Source organism: Cavia porcellus, unplaced genomic scaffold (assembly GCF_034190915.1).
Source record: "Cavia porcellus strain 051 isolate PalLab524CR breed Dunkin Hartley unplaced genomic scaffold, mCavPor4.1 scaffold_1, whole genome shotgun sequence".
Classification (NCBI taxonomy): domain Eukaryota; kingdom Metazoa; phylum Chordata; class Mammalia; order Rodentia; family Caviidae; genus Cavia; species Cavia porcellus.
In genome coordinates this window covers 173,886,302-173,907,181 of record NW_026947484.1, presented here as the reverse complement: position 1 = coordinate 173,907,181, position 20,880 = coordinate 173,886,302, and the positions used below count along the sequence as shown (strand labels likewise).

Sequence of the window (20,880 nt, the reverse complement as noted above, 5' to 3'; positions counted from 1 at the left end):
CAGAATCAGCAAGCTTTAGAACAGAAGGATCTTTAGAGACCACCTTATCAAAATTATCCACTTTATAGCTGTGGAAACTGAGGCTCACAGGAAAAGGAGGGACTTGCTGGAATTTTATCAGATGATCCATTTTATAGCTAAAAATGGTTGAGAAATCATGGTAATCAAAAGTAATAATACTGGGAATGTTTTTATCATACTATCATGTTTTAACACATACTTAGTTTGTATTAGGCACTGTTTGAGAAGCTTTATGTCTCTCTTAGTAGACTCAGTCCTTGGTAATCTTGTAGGGTAAGTACTGTTACCACCCTGGTTTGACAGATGAGGAAACGGAGTCGTAGAGTTTGTGTGACTTACCCGGTATCACCCAGCTCATGAACAGTGGAGTTTGAACACAGCCAGTGTGCTTCCAGATTCTATGCTGGGAACCACTGTACCAAGTCTTGCTGTAAGTGACCCAGAATTTTTTTAGTGTATTAATTTTATTTCCCACTATTCATATAATCAACATGTTATCATCCAAGTGAGACTCATGTCGTGCTGTTAGTTGGCTGAGAATATTATAGACTTTGTATCATTTCATCCACTCCGCAGCCCATGCTTTTGGGCACTTCTCATCTCTGTTTCACATGTGGAAACTGGAGACTCAGAGATGTGGGAACTAGAGCAAAGTCATGGTGCTACTTACTGGCCTGGTCAGAATGCAGACCTGGGTCTGCCTGGCTCCAGGTATCAGTCCAATAGCCCATTGGGCAGGCAGTAGACCGAGGACCCTCCTGGCATGTGTAGCTCCTGCTCCTGCCTGGTAAGGCTGTTTGGGCACCAGCACTACTATGGCTATATCACAGTGGGCTCCAGCTGTGGGTTCTCTTGAAGAGGTTAGAGGGCACCCTCTTCCCCTCCTGCCTCACTTACAGATATGTAAGAGGGTGATTTACCCTCTATACCCCAAATCTGGGCTTATTTGCTTTGGAGTTTGCAATTCTTTGTATTTATGATAGATCCCCCCTACTAGGAAGCAAAAGAGTTTTCTTTTTTTACCCCTCCCCCACTTCCTGCTGATCTGAAGTGAATATTTATCACATATTTAATGAGTAATCTGAGTCTTGGCTTGGTGAGACTGTACCAGGACATGGTTTATGGCTGATCTGGTTTTAACTTGCTCCAGGCAGTTTTCCCTGGAGTTTTCTGTAAAATCATAAACCTGGAGAGAGAATTTTTGTGGAATCCAGTCACATGACTTGCTCTTTTATAAATTGAGAGATTAATTGTGTGACTGTAAGGAATTGAGGTGCACAGTTTTTTTTTTTTTTTAAGAAAGCAGAACAAACAGAGCAGCACTTAGGTATCCAGAGGACCATGTCCACTCCAAAATGTGGGGAAAGTCTTTCATCCAAGGTCATCCCCTAGCTTTGGAGATGGTGGCTCAGGGTTGAAAAGGTGTGAGGTCCTGAGTTGGTACCTGGACACCAGGGCTGGCGACATTCTTGTCTTTCAGGGTAACTGAGAACATTAGATGAGTGGGTATATTCTGTGCCCCAAAGCCACGAGCACATGGAAGGTGCTTGTTAAGTGATAGCTGCTCCTGGACAGTGAGCATCACCTCAGTAGAGGCCCTTTGTGCTGAGCTGGTGGCGGTACTGACATCTGTGGATGTGAAGGTTCATTCCAAGTCCATGACTTGGTTGGGGATACAGCTCAGCAAGTACAAGATCATGAGTTTCATTCCTAGTACCAAACAAACAAACCAAGTGTATGACTGATCTGCTTATTTTATCTGCCCAGCAGCCCTAAGAGGTGAGCACCGATCTCTCATTCTACAGAGGAGTGACCTGAGGCACTCCTAGTTGTCACTTGGCCAAAGTCTTACTAGTAAGTGGCAGAACCTTGTGCTCAGCTGACTCCCAGGGACACCACTCCGGCCTTGGCCCTTGGTTTCCCTCTTTTGATGCAGGTTGTCTTAGGCCAGATCCTAGAGTACCCTGTAAAGATGGGATTCTGGCCATGTTTCTTTCCTACCAAGGCCTCTCAAGTTGGGGAAAGAGAGAGGAATGCTCCTGTACTAACTCTTAAATTGTTTCATTCTAAAATGTTTAAAAACCACAGCAACTCTTGGACCTAGCCCAGGAGAACCTCTACTACAGCAATACATAGGACACTTCATGACTGACCCAGTCAGGGAAAGGTAATGAACACACTTTACACAGTCGTGAGCCATCATGGCACTCTTCTGGTATGCATGTGGGGTTCTAACTGTGGTGGCAGCTGGACTCTTGAAAACCAGACTTGTCCACTGGGCGGTGGGACTCATGTGGCAGCACCAGGGAGGCTGCTGTCCCCTTCTTTGTGGCCACAGTTCCCACTTCTTCTATATATATAACCCAGGCTCCTGGTTTAGAAGGCAAATTGTTCTACTTCTCTCCCTGCCAGGGGCCCAGATCCGTGTATGGAGACACCCTCTGCACACAGCCTGAGACTGGCAGGTTTTCTCAATGGTTTAATCTTAAAAAGTGATGACAGCAAACTTCCACCATTCACTGAGCCACTGCACATGCCAACTTTGCACTGGGTGTTTTCCTAACATCTTCTCAGTTGGTCGCTATACCCGAGAGCTCCATTCTGGAACTTTCCCTCGCCACCACCTTGGGAACCATCACCGTCTGTTCCTGGGGAGGTAATGATGGTCTGTGGGTTGAGCCCATTGCTTCCCATTTCCAGAATGTGGCCAGCTGATGCTTTTGGGGTATATGTGACTTCCAGGGTTGCCTGTGAGACTCCTTGGCTAGACTTACAGGTGCTTGCTAATAACTGACTGTTGGTGATGAAGATGCAGATGATGGTGTCAGGGTCTGGATTCACTCTACATGGCTATCCACAGAGAGCTGAACTCATCTGTACCTGGAGACGCACAGGAAATAGGCTCATGCTGCTTCCATTCCCAGGATTTTAGTTCCTAATCCTTCACCTCAGAGACCTAGAGCTTGGGGAGGGGCGAAGGGTCATTGTAACTGGGAGAAATAAAGAATTTGGTCATTTTCTGGGGATTTCCCTTGTAATTGGAAACTTGGTTAGTCCATAAGAGTGCCACTGGGGCTTCTGTCAGAGAAGCTGCCTGGACCTTGCTGGGAGACCGTCTGCATATTTCTGTCCTGTGGGCCATTGTGAGCACTCCATGGCAAAAAGAAAAACATCATGGTACTTTTAAGTCCAGATAGAGGCCTGAACTCTGCCCTAAGAGTCAGTCACAGTCTCTTGGTATTAGCCTGTACATGTTGAGTGGGCTTGTTCCCTCCCTGAGAGGTGAAGGCTTGTGCTTCTTAGTGACCCAGGCTTCCCAGCCAGGTAAGATGCTCTCACTGTCCTGCTCATAGATGGTGTGCTCCAGCCTGAGTGAGCTTCGTCCATATAGAAATCTCACATTCCTCCTCATTGAATATGAGCTCTGCTTCATCTATGTACACCCGTCCCTCAGGAATGCCCTTGCCCCTGCCATCTCCTGAAGTCCTGTTGTCAGAGGTGCTCGTGGAACCCTACTGTTTCTCTTCAGAGCACACCTCAGTTGGTAATAAGTTGATAGCCCAAAGTCATTAAGTCATTACTGCCTGTCATCTGACTGTGTTCTGTGTTACCAGGAACTGTCCAGTACATAGTAGGTACTTACCGGAGTAATACACAGAAATAACCGGGTAAATGAATAAGGCCTTGTTCAGACTCACATCTGATAGGAGTCCTATAAATATTTACTGGAAAACAACAGGCACCATCACAGTTCCACTTCTTTCCACCCAGAATCATCATTCTAATCTCTCCCACCCCTCAGGCTTGGAACCCAGGGCATTCAGTGGCTTTGAGCAATCAGGCACAGTAGGGAAAGAAAATACAAAATAAAAAACCAAGTCCTACATGTTAGAACCATGTCACTGAATAGCATCTATGAGGCATGGCTTAACTGGAGAATTTATAATGTGTTTAGTTTTGGAGGAGGAAAATCTTAGATGTGCAAAGCCATTGTTCAGCATGGCAGTCACCCTTCCTAGGTGTTTTTCAGAAACACTTGGTGGTGAATAGTGATAAGAACTCTGCGTCCAAGGTAGACCCAGATGGTAGGGAGAGATGGGAAAACGATTCATCAGATTATTCAGGGTCAGGTTTCAGATAGTTGTTCTAGAGATAAAGGGCCAAGTGTGTAGCACACAGCCGTGATGTGGAGTGAGAAGACCCGAGTGAGCCCACAGGTTACCTGTGTGACCTTGGAAAAGCCACTGAGCGCCTCTGGGTGCTGGGTTAATTAACGATCAGAACGGGTAGTTAAACTATAGAGTCTCACTAAAGGTTATCGGAGGTCCTGTTTGATCTGGGTCTGTGCAGTGTTGTGCCCACAGTTAATATTCCCATGTTGGAGACACAGTTCCATGTTTTGGAGCTACTACTCAAGACTTTTGGAGTTTTTATTGACTGTCTCATACCCCACTTCCAGTTCCTTAAGTCCACTGTCTTCTAGTACATTCAGAAGTCAGATGCTATGCCGCGCAGCTCCAGACACCATTGCTTACATGGACCCTGCGGTAGCCTCACGGTCTGCTTTCATCCTAAAAGCTGCACTGATGTACTCATAAAATTAAACCAACTATCACAATAAAATCAAACTGTGTCACCTAGTCAGAGCCCTGCTAGTGGCTCTCTAAACTGAAAGGCTCTCATGAGCTGACCTCCATCACCTCTAGTCCTCCCTCACTTCACTCCAGGTACACCAGCGTCCTTGCTGTTTACGGGCACACCAGGCCCTGTCCTGCCCTGTGGTCTTGGTAATGGCTGTTCTTCCATGCCTAGACCCTATATGACTCGTCTCTGTCTCCTTCTGGTGTCCACCTTCTTTCCAGGAGACTGCCATGACCATTCTAATTAAAACATAAATGAGGAGGGCTGGGAATAAGCTCAGTGGCACAGTGCCTGCCTGGCAAGCAAGAGGTCATGAATTTGATTCCTGGTACAAAAAAAGCAAAAAAAAAAAAAAAAAAAAAAAAAGTAAAACTTAAGTAAGGAGACAGAAACTTACACATTCAATTTTGGGGATCTTCTGGCTGTTGGAAAGAGATATATAAATGGGACTTGAGTTGTTTGAGACCCGTTGTCTTCTATAACTACTAGGTAATGCAAACGCATCCTCTGCACAGGTGCATTGCCTGCAGGTTCTGGGTCAAGTGAATTTTGCCGTAATCCACATCTCCTGCGGGTTCAGGTGTACCAGTGGGTCATTTAATACCATGCACCTGACATACATGTGAAACCCATGCATATTGAGATATAATATGCAGTTGACTATAGCTTTCACACGAATCATTGAGAGTTGGTCAGGTACAAGATCTTAAGGATGATGGAGCATGCAGCGAGCTTCCTTTCCTCTCTGAGCCCTGTACACAGTTCCCATCCCCATGCCTGAGAAGTCCTGACCACTAGGAATTTGGAATTGTACCCCAGTGGTTGGAAGCTGTACACCCAAAGCTCAGGATAGTGCTTGACACACAGTAGGTTTTCAACAAATACTTGCCAAGTAACTAGAGGAGTGATTGATTATTAAAGATGAGTTGTTATATTTCATCCACAAAAAAGGTCAGTGCAGTTCATCATTTAGCTAGGCAACCTCATTATCAGTATTTTCTAAGAATCCCAGTGAACAGATTGAACAGTATTTGCTAAGTGTTTACCCCATTCTGGGCCAGAACCATATGTTGGATGCGATCTTTGCCCAAAAGAAGTGGCACACAGTCATGTGGTGGTGGGTGGTGGTGGGGTTGGCAGTTACTGTAGGAATCGTGGCCTCGGTCCTATGGGGTTGGTGGAAGGCACTGATGTGGTGTGTTAGCAGTGTTGGGAGAACAATGAACAGGGACAAATTACATCTAAAGGGGGGAGGGGAGTCAGTCAATTCTCTGGAGAGGAAGTGATTTTCAAGTTGCAGTGGGGGAGGGAAAAGACAAGGACCTAATTATTCCGCTGCAGACATGTGCTGGGATGGATACTGGGCTGGTCCATAGTGGGCTTGGCTGGCTGAGGTGCCATCTTGAACATGCTCACTGAAAGATGGTAGTCCCTGTGTCACAGAGCTGGGGGCACCACTCTGCCCCCATGTTTGCGGTGACTTTTCAGGCTCCCCCACTCTCTGGCTCAGCTCTGTTATCACAGAAAGGCATTTCATTCTTCGAGATCAGGCAGCCAGGACCCAAGGAGCTGTTTTTCCTCCATTGTGCAAGCATGACAAATCATTAATTTTTGATTGATTTGCTTAGAATTATGGGCGCCCCAGCATTCTTTCCGCCGCTGAACAGCTGTATAACAAATGAATATATCAGTGTGCACAAAAGATTGGAGATCTAAGAGAAGCAATTACATTGGCCACCCTCCCCCACCCTTACCCCTTCCCGGGCAATGAAGGGAGGAAATTTTTACCAGAAATTCCTCAAGTGGCTTAAAAAAAATGCCTTTTTATAATTGAATTAAATCTTTATCTCTTTATCTTTTGCAGCAGATTTCCAAACACACACCAGCTTCCCACATGCTTGGTTTCTATCCATCCAACAGAAATCTTTAATAATGAAATTTCAACTTGTGAATTAAAACCAAAAATGAAAAAAAAAAAAAAAGGAAATTCTACCCTTCCTTTTCTCTTCTTTTTTTTTTTTCTTTTTCTTTTTTTGGTTTGCTGCTATTCCTTTAAGATTTTGGAATCATACCAGTGCACTAAATGTGACCTCCATAACTTTTAAATTAAGAATTTATGCTGGCTTGAAATTTATGAAATATTTCAGCATGAAAGAAAGCCTTTTTCCCTCAGGAAAATTGAGCAATAAATCACAGCACTGTGGATTTACTGCCCTAGAGCCAGCGAGAGATAGGATTTTTTTTTTTTTTTGCTTCATTCTGAAAAAAAAAAATGTAATCATATAAGACAGCTTAGCTGCTGTCCTCCCACTCTCTAGAATTTTTAATTTCAGCTGTTTCTGCTTGGATTTATTTCCAATATTCCTGCTCGGCTTTTCAATTTCCTCAGTTATTAAATTTTAATTCAGTGCATTAGCATTTAAATTAAAAAAGGGTTTATTTTATCGAAATCGTTGGCCAGCCCCCATCCCGTAGCACACGAATTGCCTGTTTCTGCCATTTGCACAAAATGTGAAATGCAGCTAATGTCTTACAACTTACATTTGCACAAATTTAGAAATAAAATTTCTGGGTTTGGAATAATATTTTCTTTCCAAGAAAACCCTTAATAAGAGAATGGAAAAGAACAACTTAACATTCATTTGGGAGGGAAGAGGAGGGTCTAATGAAACTAAAAATAGCTCTGCCCAGGGCCTGTGGAGAAGCTGGTGAATAAGAGATGGGTGTGGCTAGGAAGAGGGGGGTGGGCACCCTAATGGGCTGGAGGAGGGCTGGTTCTCCAACCCCCGCCACTAAGTGAGGTGCACTGTCTCCCATGTGCCCTAGATCCCTCACCATATTTCATTTGCCATAGAGGGACTGGTTCAGGTTGACATAAAGATGTTAGAGAGGGGGAAGGGGATCTGATTTAATCTTCTACTCCTGCTGCCATTTTTATCTATGGAGACCCTCTGGTCCAGGGCAGGGAAAGAGTTTGTGAACTTCGAAATGAGACCAAGAGAAGCATGTGACCCCTTGGCGGATGACAGTGGTGTGACATAGCAGCTACCAAGTTCCCATCACCAGAGCAGTTACTGCTTATGCACAGCATGGTCTTGGTGCCTTCACTTGCACGCTGCGTTCAGTGTGCTTCTCACTGAGCCTCAGGGCTTTGGAGTCTTTTGGACCCTCATGAGGTGACACTTGGAACATGGGATTCTGGCAGTCCTGGGTGATTAGTGACTTGCTCACCTGCTGTGTGATATTACACAGCTATTCTGTAGTCCTGTGCCTCAGTCTGTGCAGTAGGTTCTAGGATTCACACCCGCACAATTTGCAGTTGAGGAAACTGATGTCTCAGCAGCCCAGGTGACTTGGTAAAGATGACACAGCTAGAAAATGGCAAAAGCAGGACTCGCTCAGACTCAGACTCAGACTACACAGCTGCTCTCTTCAACTTTGGTTGATGTGGAGAATCAGGTCGGATTATGCTAGATAAGGGAGAGCTTGTGGTTTAAGTTGAATTATATGAAATTGCTCATCTTCGACCATTTTGGTCTAAGAAATGGCAGCATCAGAGTTCAAGTTAATTGAATTTGTCCATGGACAAAGCCAGCCAAGTGTCATGTGGTTTTCTACTCTTGAGAGTTGATGCTGTCTGTCAGCACTGTGGGCTTCAGCTGCAGAGCCCAGGAGTCTGTGCCCTGTCCTGGTGGTGGGCCATGGTTACCATGTGCTGTAGTATTGCCATATGCATCTTGGACGTCTCCCACTGCATCCATTGGCCATCACCACACCATTACATGCCTGTACCTGCTACTAATGGGACATCCCTCACCTTGTCCAGGTAGGTACTCCTGCCTTTCACAGCTCCAGGACCCTAGTGCCACCATTTGTTGTCTCTGCAAAAGAATTTGTTTTAACAGCTACTGGAATATGTTTAGCATTCTGTCTTTGTTTTATAAAAATAAGTAGGAAAAAAAAGAAGTTAGGGTGTCTGCCAATACCATGAAGCTGAAGTGTCATCAACTTAGTGAAAAAGAAACATAGATGGAGAATGTCAGATGTGCCAAAAGCAGAGCCTCAGATCCTCCCTACCCTGTCATACATTTACTGCTCTTGACCTGGTCAACCCTAAGTAAAATTGTAATGGCAGAGGACAGCAAAGGCGTCATTAAAAATGATGCTTGAAGTGCACATGCAGGGTTAAGTGGGAAAGGAGAGAGATCATTTGAGGTTTTGGTTTCTTAAAACTCTCTGGGGCAGAACCTCTACCCCTGCATCACCCCTGCCTCTCAGAATATGAACACTAAAACAGCTTTGTGTACCAGAACACAAAATTTCAGAAAGATCCTGTCCTTTGCTCCCGGTGAAGTGATGCACAGGCCGCTTTCTGTCTTCTCGTTCTGTCGCTGAAATCACATGCCCACATCCCATTAAGTTCTCCCTCTGGAATTTACATTTCACCCTCCCTTTTCGTCCTCTTTCATTTTCCTTATGTCAGGTATGGGACTCTGTGATGTCACCTCATTTCCCATTTGGCTCTCTTGAATGTTGGTGGGAGATAAAGTATTCCAGAACTGAGCAAGCAGCCTTGAGAGTGACTCAGACCTGATCTGAAGCTGTGGAACTTTTGATACATGACTTAAAGGCACCGAGCCTCTGTGGCTTTACTTGTGAAGTAGTGCCTGGTGGCAAGCAACCTAGGGGAGGAGCTCAACAGCCACGGGCCAAGAAGGCACTGGATACAAGACAAGAAGAGGTGGTGGGGATTTCGAAGGAGCAAGTAGGTCAGCACTAGCTGTCACTCTGTAGGACTGGGTGTTGCTGGATTTTTTTTTTTTTTTTTTTGGTCTTTTTCATTTTTTTCGGTACCAGAAATTGAACTCATGACTGCCTGCTTGCAAGGCAGGTGCTTATGCCACTGAGCTAAATCCCCAGCCCCCACCCCCCACCCCCCTTTTTTAAAGAGAAGCTAGAAATCTTTCTTGGGCAAAGTCCCTTTATTTTGTATGTTACTGGTTGTTTTGAACGAAGTCCACCATCTGGTTTTGCTATTTTGCATTTTCTTGTAAACAAATCCCAAAGGCTGTAGCTCTTTCTACTCTAGATCCTGAATTCTTCATTCAGGATCCTGAATTCTAAAAGCTTGGAAACAAAGAGACTGTAGTCAGTGGGCAGCAGAACTTGACTGGAAGGGGAATGGGGCTACTTCTGGTCACCCGTGTTGGGTCCACGTAGGGTTGCCTATGCTTGTGTCACCACTGAAACACCCACATGCACAACTACTGGGTGCCTCCACACATCTTGCTGGGGTATTTAAAAATAAGGGCATAGGCAGTATTACCTTTCTAAACTTGGAAACAGCTTGAATTTGTGAACATGTGCTCTAGATTTTCAGACCTGCGTTACGCTATGGTGATTCCTCTTGTTACATGAGTTTTGAGAGAGCGAGGGAGTGCACCATGGTGGTGGATGGAAGTCCAGGCCTTCATTGTTCGTCATTTGTGGCCTCTTTTGGCCCTGCACCCAAGTCACGAGCGCTGGCTTGAGAGTCAGTACTCCAGGTATTTGTCTTTTGTCCCTCATGAGACTTCAGACGTCTCTCTGTATACCTGGAAGCCTTAGTCTCTCCATCTCAACCAGAATTTTATGATTTCTGAAAATTTCATTTGGTCAGCCCTATCTCTCCATCCCCCACCCCCAAATAAAAGAGATTAAGAACTGGCACTCTCTTGCCTTCTCCTGCTCATAGGGTTGGGGGACAGAATATTTTAACATAATAGGATTTTTCCCCTCCAGTTGGTAGGAATAAATCTGCAGCTACTGTTTTATTGGAAATCCCAGCTGAAAATAAAAATGGTGCAATTCAATCTCAGATTTAACTGGTTACTTACTTTTCACGGAGTCCCCAAGGCTGTATGGTTGCTAGGCTTGTGTTGGCCGTGGGTGCTCAGTGGGATTTAAAGGGCCAAGCAAATAGGATAGGTTATGTGTTCTGGTTCCCTCTCACCACTGGGGGCAGGTTTTTCCAACCTGGAGGAGTGAAACAGGGGCTTAGGGCCTGCTCACCATTTGTCTGAAGGCTGAAGGTTTTCAGCAGAGCTGATGGGGTGGCAGTAGGGAGAATCTCTGTCTGGAGCCTTGGCTGATGGAGATGTTTGGATTTCTTTTGCAGGCTGACGGAGCCAGTGCAGCCGGAAGAAAAAGCACTGCAAGCAGGTATGCCTCTCCACGCCACCAGCACCCCCTCCCTGTCTCCGGTTTTCGGCTACTGCTCTCTAGTTCTTACCTTTCTCGTGGAGAGGTGGATGGTCCAGACCGTCCCAAAGGATGTGAAGTCATGAGCAGCACTTTCCATGTTTCCTCTGTGGGTATCTGTGACTAGAATCCAAGCGTGACTCATTCTGGTCACTCATGTTGGGGCAAGCTTAGGGCCAAACCCAAGATGGGGAGCTCTGCTGCTACAGCACTGAACTTCAAGGGAACAGATTCTCCTAGTGTTGAATTCCTTGGCCCAAGGACTTAGGTGCTGAGCATGGGAGTGGGATACTCTGATGAGCCAAACCAGGGTCCATCCCTACCCTTGGAAGCTGGCACTGGATGAGATAAAGGTGGTTCCCAAAGGGAACTTGGAACCAAAGCAGGGAGAGAAAGAGATGCCAGACCAGCCCAAGCCGTGGATGTCACCACAAGTGGCAAATGTAGACACTTGGTAAATGTCAGCAGTGATGCTCCTAGTGCCTTTTGGGCAGAACAGAGCTGAAGCAACCATGTCACCTTCACTTGGGGCACTGGAGGCAGGAAAAAGGCAAAGGATAAGCATGAGAGATGGCTCCCCGTTCAGGCATAAAACGCAGAATGGGCTCTGGGATTACGTGCTGGGCTGAGGGTCAGAATGTGAAAGTAAAGTCAAGAGTTTGTCCATTAGCCCTCAGAGTACCAGTTCTTTAAAATGTTAATAGACTTTGGGGGTTTCTTTTTGTGGGCATGTAAAATTGGAGGGCAGTAGGTTAAACAAAGTCAAACAGTTTTCTCTGCCATGGGACTTCTCACAGCCATTTTTGTGCTGATGTGAATGTTTGGGAACATGTAAGGGAGAGATGAGAACATCATGTTTCTCAAACTTCATTAAGCTTTGGATACTTTTATTGGGGTTCATGCCATTAAATGAGTGTTCCTTGGAGCATAGTTTGAGAACCCATGGAGAGTACTGAAGTTGTTTGGGCAAAAGAATAATGTATTTCGCTTTGTGTTTCAGAAAGATCACCCTGGCAGCCTTTTGCAGGGTAGATCGCAGATCATGACACCAGATAGGAGGTCCCTGGCACACACAACTCAGTGTGACCTGAAAGTATTTTATCCCTTACAAGCCAAATAGCCTCTGGCAGTCTCTCAACTCTGCCACAGTAGTATGCAAACAACCATAGATAATAATTAATGTGTACTTAAATGACAGTAGCTTGCTGATCCCATCCTAATTTGCTTCCTGCCTGACTGCTTTTGTCTGGAATGCACTGTTCTATCTTCCTTGGTTAGTACCCTTCATCTTCCAGGCCTCAATTCAGTCCCTTGCTTGGGAGAGTTTTCCTCAATCCCCTCACTCGAGGTACTACTGTTCCAGCCCATGACCTGTGTCCTTCATAGCATGCTTATGCTCCTTAGTTATTCCTTTTGCTTGTGTCCCTTTTTTCTGCTTCTCATCTCAGACCGTGTTTGCGCTGTGCACCCCTGTGGGCCTGGACCCTAGTAGGCCCTCATTGTATGCTGATGTGATGGATACATTGATAGAAGGGAGAAGAAGAGGGGTGATGCAGGGACAGGAGTGTACACTGGAATGGAGGGAGGGGTTGGAGCCCAGAAGGCTGGGACATCCTGGCTTGCATCTGTGGCTGTCCAGAGTGTTGTGTGTCCTGGACCCCTGCTGGTGGACTTGGGTAAGAACAGTGTGTGAGGCCGTGGCCTCCAGGGCAGAGGTGGTGCTTAGGGCTGCCTGCTGGTGCCTGGAAGTACTCCTTGGATCAGAAGAAGTATTTTTTTCCTGTTGCTGAAACAAAATACCTTATGTATGCATTTGAAGAGAGGAGGACTGATTCTGGCTCAGTTTCTTCCCATGGTTGACTGGCTGCAGAGCAGAGACATCATGACAGAAGGGCGTGGTGGAGGAAAGCTGCTCACCTCATGGTAGCCAGAAGCAGAGGGACAGGGCAAGAGCCCAAGAGGAAGGAGCTGAGAATCTGACACAGCCTTAAAGGTCACACCCCTGTGACTCAACACAGGCATGCCCAGAAGTATACTTTCTTAATCTCCTAGGCACCTCTCAAGCCAGTCAGGCTGGCAGTAAAGAGTAAGCATTACAGAAGGTCAGGACCGGAAGAGGCCTTGAAGTTGATCTCATCCACCCTCTCGGTGTGCATATGGGAAGAGTCAAGTTTCTGAGGAAAGATCCCTCTCAGGGTGATGTGAAGAGTGAGTGGCTGTGTCAGGCCTGGAACCTGCTGGAGCTGAGTTCTCCCCACATGGTGATGCTATGCTAAGCACAAGTCGAGCAGGTCATGGCACCTTCGATCTACAGTCACTGAGTGCGGGCTGTGGTGTGCTCAGTGCTGTATGCTGCAGACTCTGTGCAAGTCTAGTGGGCCATGTGCAACTTCATTCAGAAGATGTGTGGGTAGCTTTTGCTGGCTCTGTTCTGAGTGCCAGGTCCACATCAGTAAACCAAGAGATGAAGGCTTCATCTGCCTCCATGTCTGATAACCCTCTTCCTTTTGAACTTTAAGATAAATCTTGCTAAGGTGCTAAAATGCTTAGGCTGGGTTCAAACTTGTCATCCTCCTGCCTCAGCCTCCCAGAATGCTAGGATTACAGGCCTGTATCACTATGCCTGGACCCTCACATCACTCTTGTGGGACATGGTACTAGTCCTCATTCTCTAATGCATAAACTTCTTCTTTGCCAGTGGATTGGTGTGAAATTTCAGAGCACAGCAGGTGGGTTTCATATGAATTTAGTACTCTCAAATCACAGTCAGTAGGAGAACAGTGCAGAGATTGATTAGCGTTATCTGCCCATTCAGCAGAGGAACAGGGTGGTTCCTGTGCAGTGTCTTTTCCCTCTGTGGTCAGCCTGGGCTTTCCAACACATATTCTCAGTAGCCAAGTCCTGTTTATTACCACAACTCTATAACTACAGCAGGAAGGGCCAGCCCAAACCTTTGGATCATGTGTGATTTGAGATGTGAACACAATTCCTGTTAATAGCCATTGATTGCCATGTCCTCTAGAGGCTCTGCTTTGAGGTGCTTTGAGGTATTTGTTTAGTCACTGGGTGTGATCTCCCAAATAGGGAGACACTTGTATTATTCCACTTTACAGAAGAGGAAGGGGAGGCACAGAAAGGTTGACAGTGGTAGAGCTGCTTGCCCAAGTTTCATTGGCCTGCTGTGTGGGCTTGCCTGCTGTACCCTCCTGCTTCTGGATGTGATGTGTCTGGATAATGGGAGTTCCAGGAGCCTGGCATGGTCTGAGACTGTGCCAGAGCTTGGCAGCCCATCAGTGAACAGGCAACCAGTGAAGTGCTGCTGATTCTGTGGCTACAACCAACAGCATCTTGTAAGTTAACCCAGTGTGGCGGGATAGTGACTTGATAGTCTGATAAGAGAATGACACATTCAAGCACCAAGGGAACATTAGTGGTGGCTTAGCTAGTACCACTGATGTCTTTGACATAGTCATGTGAGATTTAGATGGATGGGCACACAGGGCATCAGAGTTCATTTAGAGATCGGGAGTCTCTGTTTCCAGTGGAGAAATAAAGTTGTTAAAGTTTATTAAACTCAGAACCAGCCTAGAATGCTATGGGCCGGAATGCCCGTGAAGGACCCTGCCCCTGTGACGTGGCCTCTGCTCCCACCCATGCCACAGCACGAACTCTGTTATTATACCAAGCTCTGCTTTCCACCCAGTGCCTTCCTTTTGGCCTGGAAAACACAGTTTTGTTATTTCTCCAGAGGGCTTCTGGCTCGACCCCAAAACCAACAGCAGGGGCTGCTAAGGAATTAGTGTTAAATTGAGGGGCACAGGAGAGGTGGTGTTCCTGATCTTAAGAAACAACCAAATGTGGTTTGCTTTACTTCCCTGTACCTAACCTGAGTCAGTTTTACAAGACCAGTGATCTCGCTCTCGAGGTTAATGTTGACCTGGCGTGCAGGTTACAAATCACAGAGACAGTGGTAGCCAGACCTCGCTTGCTCTAAGAGGCAGGGGGCCTCCAGGGCCTGAACTTGGGAAAATGTAAAAGAGATACAGCTTTTGTAAGCAGGTTAATGCAGTTGCAAGCTTGCCATAGTGGAGAATTAGGCCTTTCTTGTTGGCTGACGCTTGTCACAGTGGAAGCACTTCATAGATAATGTAGTCTAGCCGCTTGTTTCCACGAAAAGGAAGCAAGACCAAAGAGGTTAAGTGGCTCATTGCTCCCTTGTATCTCGTTACCTAACAAGTGAACAGGGTCTTGGAGGCTGAAGCTGGGAGGAGATGATGGGGGGATGGTAAAATCCAGACTCACTCATTCGCTCATTCCCTGAATGCTGGGCACTGCCCTAGGTGCTGGGGGGTACAGAATTGAGCAAAACAGAATTCCCTGCCCTATTTATAGAGTTGATGTTCCACTGAGAGTGGGTCAGATGTGACAGATACCTAAAATATTAGTTCTTCAGATGTTAGGTATCCAGTGCTGTGGGAGAAAGCAGAGAGGGAGATTGGGAGACCTGGAGTGGATGTTTCTCCTTTAGTTTGGTTAGTCAGGAATGACATTACTCAGGAGGAAACCTGAAAGAGATGGGGGACAGAGTCTGGGAGTCAGTGGGGGACATACATTCCAGACAGAGACAACAAGTGCAAAGGCCAGAGGGTCGATGTGCATTAGAGCAAAAGAGACAAGACCAGTGTGAGTGCTTAGGCCTCTGGAGATAGTTGTTAGGACTTTGGCCATGACTGTAAAATAGTCCTCCCAGCAGCCCTGTGAGGTAGTGATAGTGTTCTTCTCCACAGACAATTGATGACAGACTCGTCCAAGGTCACCCAAACAGTGCATGGCTATGACTCTAGCTGAGTCTTAGCCTCCAGCTGGGGTCTTTCACCAGGGGACCATTTAATCATAACCACATGTATATGGCTGCATAATGCTTCAAATAATGTTTTGTTGTTGTAGAGCATTTTGGTTTCAACAGCCAAATAAAAGTTGTCCTAAAGAAATTAATTTCTTTTGCACAAAATTTCACTGTAACAATCTGTCCAGATCTACTCAGTGGATACTAGCAGAGTAAATTCTTTGAGAACTGGTGTATTTTCACCAGGAGGCATCTTCATCTTGACTCTAGGCTTCCTGTTGGTGGAGTTCAGATCTGATGCCCAGAAATAGCCATTCTCACCCTAGCAAACTTTAGGCAAAGTATGTCCACAAAATCATGAACTGCAGGTTGCCACTGGGGGCTCGTGTGCTTATTCCAAAGGGGCCAGTTACTTTTTGGTGGACAGAGGTCATTCTACTTAATCAGCCACCATTAAACCTAGGCTCTGTAAATAGGGCAGATTCTGTAAAGTTCAGAGGCAGCTTTAGTCACTCTCTGGAGACATTTATGAAAATGCAAATCTCCACCCACAGATAGCCAAGTCCTCAGAGTCATTTTTCCCAAAGGCACTTGAGGGTAGCCCTGCAAAGGGAATTGAATAGAGCCCATAGGGACCCTCTGCTTGGCCCAACCATGCAGTACAAGTGCTGTTTGTGCCCTGTGAGCAAATTAAGCTACAGATGAACCTGGAGTCAACAGTTTAGAGCACACAGGATCTGGCCTCATCCTGAAGAAGCACAGGCTTCAGTGCTCACTAGGAGGAGGACTAGCCTGTTGCTTCTTGGGCCCCTCATGACAAAGGCCTTGAACTGAGAATCATGCTATAACTTCCAGCAAGACAGTGGGAGAGAGTGACACTTAGCGTGCACTTCCTGCATACTCCGCGGAGGGCGATGGAGAGGCTGAGGTGTCCCACACCCTCCCAGATCACTCCCGCCTGCCCCTCCTGCAGTGAGCCTGGCCATGTTGTGTCCACAGTGCTCTTCTGCTGCTATCGCCGCCACTGCCGCTTGGGGGTGGGGGAGTCAGCTACCCCGCCGCTCCTTTTGTTCTCATGCAGGCTGAAAATTGTTCTACCTTCACATATGAAGTACTCTATCAATGGCGTGAGTGCTTACCTTTTTCATAGTTTCTCTAAACTTCTCACCGTTAGTCTGGGGAGTTTTGTAAGAATGAGAAAAAAGAACCACCTTTAACTTTTACTTTAACCACCTGCTGTGTACAGTTGTCCCTTGGGATCTGCATAGGGTTGTGTTTGGGACCCTACAAGATACTGATTCAGAAGAGGCTTAAGTCCCTTATGAAAAATGGCTCAGTATCTGCACATAGGCTGTGTGTATCCCCCCCATATACTTTGCATCATCTCTCAGTTACTTGAAGTACTAACATGGCATAAATGCAGTGTAAATGGTTGTTCTGCTGCATTATTTAGGGACTCATGGTAAGAAAAAAAATCTATCTCTGTTCAATACAGATGTAGTTTTTTCCCAGAACGTGTTCGATCTTTAGTTGCTTGATGTGGATGGCTGACTGTGTGTGGCGCCATGCTGGGTGCCGTACACACACCTGTCTTTTAATCTCCCGTACCACCCTTAGTGGTCAGTGTTGTCTCTGATTTACACACAATGAACTGAAGGTGTGAGCAGGTTAGGAGACCTGGCAGCAAATCTGACATCAAGTTCCTCATCCCCAAGTATCTTGTGAGGCTGGACATAGGTGAGGGAACCTCAGTTGTACATCCAGGCAGCGAGCAAGCCTGGGCTAAGTGTCCCTGGGGAGTGCCGTGGTCAGAACTGACTGGCCATCACACACCCTGATGTGCTGCACACTGGGAGGACTGGAGAGTAGAGGGAAGGAGGCCAGTAGCAATGTCAGGAGGGTGAAGCACATGGCAGGGACTGCAGACCATTTGCTGGTGACATGGGCAGAGTGGAGGTAGAACAGCAGTTCCATGGAGAGCTGTGTCATCCTGTCATTCCTAGGAGGAGCTGAGCATCAAATGATACAAATGAACGGGTGCTAAATGGCAACCTCAGCAGGAAATAAGGTTGGCGGGCAGCAGGAGCATGTGGATCTTGTTTCTATGTCCCGTATAGAAAGTGGGGGTAGCCTCACTTTTTCTTTGTGCAGCTCCCTGTCTTCTAGGGTCTGTATGGGATCCCATGAATGCCCTAGAGGATTTCTGCCCTTGAGAGGCAGTGGACATGGACCCCTCAATGACCTCCATCCCCCACCCTCCTGTGTCTGCGAGGTGGACAGATGTGTGAGAACACAGCAGCGGGAGGAGGCTTGCAGAGAACAGGGCTAATGGATCAGAATTATGCCACTGCCAGACCCCTGGAAAATGAAGGCTGCCTGTCCATGTAAAATGCTGTTAACACTAATTCCTTTTAATGTCCAACCTCGTAGGCCCACAGGTGCCATGAAAGAATGTCCCAGCTTTAACCAGAGAGCCTCACCTAGCTGAAATTGGGAGTTTGTCACTTGATGTGTTGCCCAGATCTCTCGTTTTTCTCCACTTTAGGTTTCAATTAACCAGAGAATTTAGTCTTAATATTTAAGTCTTAATGCTCTCTTTCTGCACTGCAGTATTACCCAGCATTGTGGCTGACACAGTGCATGGGAAATTAAGTGCCTAAGAATTATCTCAAACTAATGATATGTTAATGCATTATAGGTTATTTTGAGTTTCTAGACTGGTAAGAGTTGTTTAATAGGTTAATAATTTTAATCTACTTAATCTTTGCTGCTTGACTATTTATTAAAATATAGCAGTGATACATGACAGAACTGGAAGTGTAGACAATTTGGAGGTTTACTAAGGGACAGGTGGTGGCGTGAAGATGTGAAACTTGGGTGATGTAGTGAGTGAGGGCAGAGTCAGGCTCCTTTCCCAGTGCTTCTAGCTGAGGTCGCACTCTAGGTCCTCTCTCTTGGGCTAGTGTTGAAGCTGCCACCATTACCCGCTTTCTGCCTTTTGCAGCGTCCCCACATCAACACCAGCCTCACCTCTCCCCTCATATCCTGGTACGTTTAAGCCTGGTCATTTTTTGTTAGAAGTGTTCAGCAGACCTTGGCAGACACTTGGTGGAGAGGGGGAGTCCAGACACAGGGCTGCAGAAATGAGGTGTGACAGAGCCCTGGCTGGTAATACACAATCCCTAGGGGGAAGTTTGGAGCAGGGCCCATTAAAAAGTGGGAGCAGCATTTCTAGAACCTCTAGTGTGACAGCTAAAGGGACTGCCAGGCTGTCCCCCGAGCACCTGAGGCTGTGCTAATCAGTGCTCATCCTGGTGACCCTGCCCTCTCAAGACAGGCTGTCAGGGTATAACCAGGCTCCGCTCTTTGGCATTTCAGAAGGTAAGAAGCATGAAGGAAATCTTCAGCAGAAAGGATGAGACTTTGACACTCAAGGAATAAACTTCACTTATTTAGAGTTGGCTTCCACAAAAGATGTGGGAGTCAACTGACGGCAACACCACCCTGTGCCATTCACTGAAGTGGTGGTCACTGACGGTAAAGGTGCTGGTGGTGGCCTGACTGCAGAGAGGTATCAGTGACCTGACCGTCCCTGGTTTGTTTGGAGAACAGGCTCTTACTGACCATCTGCTGCATGCTACAGCTTTGGGTAAAATAAGAACAAGATCAGGCTCATTCTCTTGTAGCCCATATTCTAGATAGGGAAACATGATAAGGTGGACAGAGAATTAAAAGATGTTGGCTGGATAAATATTGAGGAGCCACAAACGGGTTTTGACTGAGGAGGGACCTCGCCTGGCTTACTGTAAGGGCATCTTTTTGGCTGCTGGTTCATGTAGATTTTTATAACAGTGGGAGTGGGGGCTGCATGGGTCAAATGTTGGGGAGAGAGACAGACAGACAGACTCACCCTGACTTTGGATTGCAGAAGAAAGGGAAAGGTGGCTTGAAGCATCATGGTAGCTTGGCATGGTTAGGGAGGGTTAAGTGTTTGGGACATTTTTATTGGTGGAATTGACAGGATTTGCTGGTAGGTTCATTAATAGGGACGAAGGGAGTGGAGTTAATAGGGGCTGATGGAATGGAAAGGATCATTGAGTCAGCTGGAAGGATGGAATTACTATCACCCAAAGCAGAAAAGACTGTGGTTATCTGATCATGTTTTAGACCACATGATTTGGTAGAAGGAGCACTAGGCTGAGAGTCAGAGCTATTTTCCTGGGGTAGGGAGGGATATAACAATTGCTTTGTTTGGGAGTTGTTAAATTTGAGGTGCCAGTTAGGCATCCCAGCATGTGTTGTTTGTGCAGGTTCAGAGTTCAGGAGATACAATTTGAGATTCATTATCACAGAGTTAATACTTAAAAGTATGTACTTTCACCGTCTCCCTAAGGGGGTGAGTGGAGATAAACATCAGACAGGTTCTAGCACTGATTCTTGGGCCATGTCAACAGAAAAAGATTGAAAGGTGAAGAGGGTGAAGAGGCTTCAGCACGAGGCAAGGAGTGGCCATGAGTGGAGGCCCCCTGGAGATACAGAGCAAAGTGAGGGGGGATTTGGATGGAGGAGGGAGGTGGCCTCTGTCAAAGGCTGCTGATACAGGATGCATCAGATGGAAGCCGAGAAAGGACCATTGGATTTAACAGTGTCACAGGAGACCTCAGGAGACCAGCTCTGATGATGCAGTGGAGCAGCTGCCTCATCAGACTTACGAAAAATTGACAAGGGCCACCAAGATTGTGGAAGTCGTAGCAATCATTCGTACTTAGGTAGTTGGGAAGAGGAGTAGAATTGGAGGGTTTGGTCGGTGGGCAGCCTGTGCAGCAGTGCAACTGGAGCCCTAGAGTCGTGGCAGGGTGTACATTAATTCATCTCACATCTCCTGCATCCACGCATTCTTGGAGAATGTATTTAAACACAGCCTGAGATTAGTTCACTCTCAGTCCTAAGGAGTGGAGTCTTTTAATAATGTTTTATTCTAGAAGGAGTTAAGCAAGGTGTTATTGCATACCATGATAAAGGATTTTCTCCCGTCAATATCATTTCAGGTGGAACATTTGAGGTATCAAAGTAAATGTTCCCTGTGGAGGAAGCGGACTGAGTCTGGGGGCGTATATGGACGCACTGCTCCC

At 46.4% G+C, this 20,880-nt stretch overlaps 1 protein-coding gene across 12 annotated transcripts in view; it reads left to right on the top strand.

Moving 5' to 3' along the window:
- The window catches only part of Znf618 (zinc finger protein 618), a 172,549-nt gene that overhangs the window by 80,803 nt on the left and 70,866 nt on the right, over positions 1 to 20,880 (top strand). For all 12 annotated transcript variants that reach the window (XM_063260357.1, XM_063260352.1, XM_063260324.1 and 9 more), the window contains exon 2: positions 10,820 to 10,863. In XM_063260357.1, the coding sequence (XP_063116427.1) occupies positions 10,820 to 10,863 (44 nt within the window). The remainder of the gene's footprint in view (positions 1 to 10,819; positions 10,864 to 20,880) is intronic.